This window comes from Monopterus albus, unplaced genomic scaffold (assembly GCF_001952655.1).
Source record: "Monopterus albus unplaced genomic scaffold, M_albus_1.0 scaffold121.1, whole genome shotgun sequence".
Taxonomy (NCBI): domain Eukaryota; kingdom Metazoa; phylum Chordata; class Actinopteri; order Synbranchiformes; family Synbranchidae; genus Monopterus; species Monopterus albus.
The window spans coordinates 237,351-245,453 of NW_018128001.1; the positions used below are offsets into that span (position 1 = coordinate 237,351).

General features: G+C 43.7%; 2 protein-coding genes across 3 annotated transcripts in view; one reads left to right on the plus strand and one right to left on the minus strand.

The window, feature by feature from the left end:
* map1lc3a (microtubule-associated protein 1 light chain 3 alpha) overlaps positions 1-3,192 on the plus strand; it is an 8,728-nt gene extending 5,536 nt beyond the window's left edge. Inside the window, exon 4 of the mRNA XM_020612125.1 lies at positions 1,040-3,192. Coding sequence (XP_020467781.1) covers positions 1,040-1,202 — 163 coding nt within the window. The 3' untranslated portion in view covers positions 1,203-3,192. The remainder of the gene's footprint in view (positions 1-1,039) is intronic.
* A 1,251-nt stretch (positions 3,193-4,443) lies between these two features.
* The window catches only part of eif6 (eukaryotic translation initiation factor 6), an 8,019-nt gene continuing 4,359 nt past the window's right edge, over positions 4,444-8,103 (minus strand). Inside the window, exons 6-8 of one of the 2 annotated variants that reach the window (XM_020612124.1) lie at positions 7,230-7,396; positions 7,067-7,084; positions 4,444-5,163 (exon numbers count right to left, since the gene is read on the minus strand). In XM_020612124.1, coding sequence (XP_020467780.1) covers positions 5,154-5,163; positions 7,067-7,084; positions 7,230-7,396 — 195 coding nt within the window. In that variant the 3' untranslated portion in view covers positions 4,444-5,153. Of the gene's footprint in view, positions 5,164-7,066; positions 7,085-7,211; positions 7,397-8,103 lie in introns of both variants that reach the window. The other variant, XM_020612123.1, reaches the window with a different exon arrangement.

Below are 8,103 nucleotides of genomic sequence, written 5' to 3' on the forward strand. Positions count from 1 at the left end.
ATTTAACAGGATGTCCTTGCTAGGGGATGGGCTTCGATAGCATTTTAACGCACTCGGTCATATTAGTAGTTATTTGAAGACCAATGGTTGTTGCACTGCATCTACTCCTGACGCACCACACCTCAACTGTCACACGTAGAAACGATTGAGCAAGTTTTAAAGAAAAGCACGTGCTGGCATCAGAGCATGACAGAATATAAATACCACCAAGAACTACTGGAAGAACAGAATGAATGTGAAGGAGCAATAAAACAGCTCCAGTTGTTACAGCCAAAATTAAATCTGTACTCTTATGAGTTTGTGCATCAGTGTGACGTCCTGATAAGGCTCAAGCTGATATTACAGGACCAGTGTTGATGACTGCGCCTGTGCCACCTGTTGGCCTGGGGGGGTGTCCCTGAGTCTTTGGGCTCATAAAAGATAATGTATTCATGATTCAGCGTCTACACGGATGCAGTATTTTTATTCGATGAACATGAATAATTACTCACTGATGGTGCCATCATCCATCTGCAGTAATGCAGCCTGGCTGCTCATTTTACCGTTGCCTTCCTGTTCCAGAGGAAGCATAAATAGTGGAATGGAAAGCACCTTCAGACTGAACACAGCTGCCCACATGAACATCAGAGCGCTGGACACTAAGCAGCCACCACAATCAGTTCAGTCGGTGTGTGGTCCCCCCAGCCAATGATGGCACAGGGATAAGAGAGATGACAGACTTCTGCTGTGCACACCAAGTGCAGAGCATTGCAAAACATTTAGAGTTCTGATTGCATCTTCTAGAAACTTTAGTAGTAGTGGAATAAAAAGTGGAGAAGCATGAAAGCAGAAGTAAAAACAGCGTCCAACAAGACTGGAATAAAGAGTCCAACTGTAGGAAGAAGAGCAGGAGGCCGTCACTTACTCCTGAGCATGCAAGAAGCTGAAGCACTAACACCCAAAAACACATCCTGTTCAACCAGGAGTCAGTAATGTCACATTAACTTCTCTTTTCCTCTCTCTCTCTCGTTGTCCTCACCCTCACCCTGCCCCCACCCAGGCGTCGGCTGCAGCTGAACCCCACACAGGCCTTCTTCCTGCTGGTCAACCAGCACAGCATGGTGTCCGTGTCCACACCCATCTCTGAGATCTATGAGCAGGAGAGGGACGAGGACGGCTTCCTCTACATGGTCTACGCCTCGCAAGAGACCTTTGGCTGCTAGGGAGGGAGATGAGAGGGAGAGGGAGAGCAGTTGTATCTTCAGGTGCTTGGAGATTGAGGGGGAGAGGGTAGAGTGGGGTGCTTGAGGGGAAAAGCGAGCTGACCAGAAACCACCAAACCCCACGATCTACTCCACTTAATAGCATTGCAGGCCCACGTAGTAGCAGCACCCTGTCCGTCGGAGTCTCTCCCTCTCCGTCGTAGCCCAGCCAGAGGGCGTCTCCCACCCCCAGTTAGAAACCAGAACCAGACCTGTCATACTCCTCAGTGCTTCTACTTTTATTTTCTCTTTTTTAATGTTGGTCCCAAGCAGACTGTGGTCTCTTATTTTGAAAGGGTGGGACAGACCAATCATGACCTGGAGTTTGGAAGCTGTAAAGTTCCACAACAGTGCTACTGATTGATGGATTTTCATTCTTTAAAACACACTTATACACAAACAGGACAAGCTAAACTTGAAACTGGGCAGTGGTTTGAGAGCCACTCACAGTTCAGGATGTCTTCTCACAGCACAGCCAGGTTCAAACAAATCCGCTAATTTACTGTCACTCTATATTCTCATCATTTTATCAGCAGTGGTACAAGCTAGAAAACTTGCAGTGATTGTTTTTTACCTTCTGATTTAGGTTTTAATATTGTTTTTAGTTTGAAATATCAGCTGTGGTTTAGTATGTGTCATGTAGCTGGTCCTGAGTGTTGCATTCACACATTTAGCATCAGCCTGAAGGTCACCTTGCCAACTGGCTACTGAGCAGCTGACACTCAGGCTGGAGCCCTCGTCCACTTATTAGCATTTATTCATTCTTCATGTGCAGTATTTATCCCTTTGCAGGTTTGAAAGACACAAGAGCAGCAGCACTGTTGTGTACCGCTGTTCATCACATACATCATCTGTCTGCCCATGACACTACTGCAGCCCCCGCCCCACCATAAAGCTGCTGTAATAAAAAACTAAACGTAGCCTCACGCTGCGACTTCCTGTCAGGGGTCAGCAGTTTGTTCACAGCTGTTAATCACAGACTGAAGTTTATGGCTTTTTGCTCACCCCATAAAGACACTACACCTGTAGCACCACTGCTCACCTGTCTTCCTGCACAAGGCTCCCCCCAGTTAATGTCATAAATAGCCAGTAGAGTTTAGTTGGTCGGAGTGAGAATGGGGGGGCTGTGCTGCACTCCAACACTCACCAAGCTCAATGCTAGGTTGCTTTTCATACTTGGTTTGGTTTGTTTCAGAAGCAATGTTTCTCCCAGAGTGAAATAATAGATGTAGGACATGAGAACGCGAGCAGTTGTCTGACACTGTTGGTCAGGAGCGGCAGCACAAAAGGGGGACGTCTCCACACGGGCAAACCAGGGTCACAATAACTACACGGGGATGTTTCTGTCTTCACACACTAACGTTTGTTCTTTGGCCGGGCGGGGATAGCCAATAAAATGTTCTCCCCGTGTGAACGGAGCAGAGCTGATGCAGCCTGTGCTGGAAGTCAGATGTAATCAGAGTCCACTAAAGCTGAAGTGTGGCTCTGCTTTAATATCATTCCTCCAGCTCGAGGGCGACGCCTCCTCCTGGCCCCATAAACGAGGGCCTGTGAGAACATGGAGCGTGTCGCAGTAGCATAGAGCTGAGCATTAGACAGAAGAAAATCTATTTAATGTAAGAACTGAGCTTCTTTTGCACATAAATTAATACAATTATTTTAAAAAAGTCCATTTTCTTTAGTAATCGCTGTATCTATACAAGTTCTCTTTCTGCATCTTCCTCTTTCTGTTCATCTGCCTTTGTTAAATAAAAGTTTAGACAAAAGGTTGTGATGCACTATAAATTTCGCATGCTTTGAATTTTTTAAAATAAATGTATATTAATGTTATCATTGTTTTTTATTTAGAAAAGTCTTTCTAGATGTTTCCCAAACCAAAAACTGAAGTAAATGTATGTGTATGTTTGAAACAAACAAAAAAAAAAGTGCATATAAACCATCATATAATCAAGTTGTATTACAAGGTGTGTTTTCTTTGGCTTCCTCACACGGTGTGTACGTAAACGCACTGCTACAACCTCAGAGCATTCGCCAATAAATATAGAGAAGTTGCCTTGAATGCGGTTTCTGTTTTTGTCTTTTATGTTTTTCACTAACGAGGTTTGGCTGTTTGCTTTTCGTTGGCTCATTCTGTCTGCGTTACTACAGGATATATAAAGTGGTGGGAGAAGTACTCAGATCTACTAAAGTAAAAGTATCAGTATATTGTGAAAATACTCTTACAAGTAGACATTGTCTTCACAATCCCACCTAATTACAGAAGTATCGGCAGTACCAAGTTCCCTGTGACTGATATATGATATTTGATTAATACTGAGCAGTGTAATTACAGAAGTATCGGCAGTACAAAGTTCCCTGTGACTGATGTATGATATTTGATTAATACTGAGCAGTGTATTTTACTGTTGGAACTCGGTTTAACTATATACTGTACACCGAGTTTAGTTCAGTGGTTACAAACCCCATCACATAACTATTAGGGGTCATCACATTAATGGAAGAGGAAAGAAATAAAATCATATATATAGTCAGAATACAGTGAAAAATTACAGCTTCCCACAGGGTCACATCTTCCAATGTCTTTGGCCCTTCCAAGTCAAAACCCAGAGACTTGGACAAAGACAAACATTTGAGAAGATGGAACCCAAGAAATTATAGCGTTTTCCATTACGTCTGCTGAAGTGTTTAATTAGTTTTGCCCATTACTTTTCTATTTATGCGTCAACGCATCACTTCGGCTCTACTGCAACTAGTTCTGAGGCTCCTGGATTTTTAAGACACCTCAAAAATACACGAAACTAATAAAAAGAGGTGTATTTTATTTTACAAGAGATGAGACACCATGCTCACCAGGCAGACCCTGGATCTGTTACCAAAAACTGATGTCAGTTTGTAGGATCAAGATGAGTCTGAAGAAAAACATGCAGCTCTGCCTTGATCTTTTTTATGTCATGTAAACGTACACAGACACCTCTGTATATTGATCACACTGCATGAGGTTCACTGTCAAGTTTGCTGGACACCAAATATCACGATTTCAAACCTCAAAAAGCAGCTTTTTAAGCACTCCATTCAGATCAAGAGTCACTCCTACAGGTTCAGTAACGCCCTCACTTTAAGATGAATCTGTGCCTCTTACAGGCCCATAGACAAAATCAACAGCGGCTTACATTCTTCAAGCCTCAGATAAATGCTGATATACAGGCCCATAGACTAAATCAACAGCGGCTTTCGTTCTTCAAGCCTCAGATAAATGCTGATATCTGGGATGGTTATACAGGTGGCTGTGCGTTGTAAGAGTTTAGGAACCAGAGCGAGTGTCCAGCGCCAGCCTGCTGAGGTGCTGTCAGCCATCAGAGCTGCCTCCACCGCTGCTGCAGCAGTTCAGGGTGAAGAATCACATCCAGCCCAGAGACTGAGTTTAGACACTTTCTGTGATTTTTTTTAACAGATACAGGCACAGAAACAAGTCTAATGTTCATTTCATTTTAGCACAGCCCTGTTCTATCCAAACTGTTGTTTCTACCTGTTTGTTAAAACAGAAGGCTGAGTCAAAGCATTTCTCTACCGTGTTTACCTTGTTGAAACAAGGTCTTTGGCAAACTTACCATCACATTAATTTTAAGGCTCTGAAAAAACAATTATTTCCACCAGCCACATTCAAAATTAGAGATGAGGTGGTGAGCTGTTTTCTCTATCCACCCTGGAAACAGATGAGTTCTTTGCAGAGCCAGAACATTTTACAAAGATGAAACCAAATGCTAAAAAAGGTCCAAAGTGAGCAGGTGGGAGCTGTGACTTCTGAGTGAACTGAACTGAAGTGTGTGGAAGGATTTGTTTTAAGCTGAGCCATGAGGTCCAGCAGCTTGTTGGCTTCATGAGTGAGACCAGGCAGGAAACTGCAGAGGCGACTTACGCCATGCTGAGGAGAAACAGACATGAAAAACACAAAAGGAAACAAACACAAATTAGTTATAAAAGCAACAGAAATGACCAGTGAACAGACAAAAATACAGGAACAGTAAAGGGCTAATCAAATTACATCACTTGCCCTTAGTGGACACACAGATGCAGAAGGTAGGATCTGCCCTTTAGTCACACACCTGACTGCTGCCAACGGATAACAAAAAAATACAACTGATGTGCTACTGCCAGGAACTGAAATTAAATTTTGTCTAAATATTTCTAGACAAGTTCCAAAGCAGCATGATCCTTCATGTGGAGCCGTGTGTGTGTCCACATGATGAAGCTAACGTCTAGGCTAGCTGTTTTTCCTGTTCCCTGTCTTTATGCTAAGCTAAGCAGCTGCTACAGCACAAACAGGAGTGTTAAACACAGACACCTCAAGGCAACAACTCCATTTTCATACCTGTTTTACAGGAGACAGCCTGTGTAGCTGCAGACAGTGGATCTATTTACAATAATAAGTAACAGGGCAGATAATCATGTCTAGGGTGTGTATATGTAACAAGGGAGGCTTGTGCGTATCATTTAAAAACAAGTTAAACCAGGCTGCACGTGTTGAGTAGTGATAGAATGAAGAGAGGGCAGCCTGTGGACAACAGACAGCTGCAGAGACACGTTCTTTAGCTGTGAGAAAAGAAAAGCATTACACATGTTAATATATATGTATGTGTGTGTGGGGGCAGCGAGGAGCAGTGTGTGAAGAACAAGTACTAATGAGCCACAAATGGTGTGAAGGTTGAGTGTTACAACCATTTCTGTGGGACTGTGTACATAAAAGTTATACAGAAGTGTTACAAACGGTTTCTCGCAGTTCATTTAATCAGCAACTTCACTGAGAATCTATTACACACGTACAGTGTGCTGACAGCTTGCATGTCAGGTGTGGCAACTGAAAAGGAGCTCATCCTCACAACCACATAAACAGGTGTGAATTCTGGAACTGTTAACCATTTGTTAATGAGTCTAAAGCTGTAAATATCCTGAAGTGAAGCAACACTTGTTTCCAGCAGTGACACAAAGTATTCGCCCTGCACACTTTGTGTTGAAAGGTTTAATTCCAAATGGACATAAATGGCATCTTAGGCCATCAACTGACATTTAACCCAGGATACAAAGCAAAGTTTGCTGCAAATGTATTCCTCCTACATCTCTCTCTCCAGCTCTCTCTTCCTGGTCCTCTCTTGTTGTTTCAGCAGCTTTAGTTGAAACCAATAAATATTCAAAACAAATCAATTGGATTACTAATCACACTGATCGGACTGATCAGCGTTCCCATGTTTTTTGATATTCCCCTGGACTGGACATCCATCCAGCGTGCTGACCTCGCCAACAGCTGTATTCTAACATTAGCCTAGCTAGCGATATTAGAAGAGTTGGATCTGTACTGACAGCGACACAGAGAGAAGGAGCTGTTCACAGACGATCTGTTGTCATGAGTTTGTGTGTGAGAGAGAAACAGAGCTGGGCATAAAGTTACTGAGGGAATACATGCGCTACGCACGGCACTACAGTGAAATAAGATTGAACCTATTTCAGCTCAATATGTGGCGGTCAGTGCTGATATTGTAGCAGCCTACCTCAAATAAATCAATGTGTGGGAAACACTGATCTGTGTGTGACCAACGGAACTCCTTTCCTCAAAGTCAACATAAAGTGGCGGGGGCATCTTCTCTGCTAATTTCACCCTCCCGCCCCTTCAGGATGGCTGCTGCTCTGGCTGTTATGTACTGATATCGCAAGACAGTTTTGACCCCAATGATAAATATTATTATCGTCATGTTTTGATAAATGGTTTGTGTGTGCGTGTGCGTGTGTGTGTGTGTGTGTATACGGTGTGTGTGTATGTGTGTTCTAATCACCTGTCGATGAGCGAGTCCCTCAAACTGGTGGCGATGGCCGAGGGCTGTGCCGTGTCGCTGAGTCTGAAGATGCTCTCGATGACTGTGTACACGGTGTGTGTGTGTGTGTACACGGTGTGTGTGTATGTGTGTGTGTTCTAATTACCTGTCGATGAGCGAGTCCCTCAAACTGGTGGCGATGGCCGAGGGCTGTGCCGTGTCGCTGAGTCTGAAGATGCTCTCGATGACGGACAGCTCAGTGCTGGTGGTGTCCAGGCCGCAGAACGCACACCAGTCATTGACCACCATCCCCCCTGCGATCACCTCGCTGCCCCGGTTCACTGTGCCGGCCTGAACAGGAAGTTAGCAACACTTTATGACACAATATAACTCATTCATACTAGCCACCATCATCAGATCGACGTGTACATACGTTGTCCAACATCAGAATGTTAGCACACTAATGTTAGCGGTTAGCTCAGAGTTCATCCTGACAGTGCAATACCTGTATATATACACATTGTACAGATTATATAGACTTGTACAGGTCTCTAGTGTTTTAATTCCTCTATTTTTATCCCTAATTATCTCATTTCAAAGAACATTCCTTGTTGTCGGCATTGTTACTGTCTGTTCATACTGCTTATTCTGCATTGTTTGCACTTTCTGTTGCCTGTAAATACTCCTTCTTTTTGTTATATTACACAACCTTATGTTGGTTTACTGTTTGCACATTGAGCCGATGTACCAGAGTCAAATTCCTCGTGTGTCCATCACACCTGGCCAATAAAGCAGATTCTGATTCTGACACAGCTGCTAGCATGGCTGCAGCCTCTTTACAGAGTGAACAGTCTGTTTTCTTGGTGACTGACGCTACCAAACATGAATACCTGAGCTGATCAAAGTTTTCCCATTAATCCACTGTGGATCAAACTGTCTGCACACTCGAATGGAAGTCACAGCAGAGGATGAACTTCCTGTACCAGCTCAGGAAGTTCGACCTGCCTCAGGAGCTGCTGATCCAGTTCTACAGAGGAATCATCGAGTCTGTTCTCTGC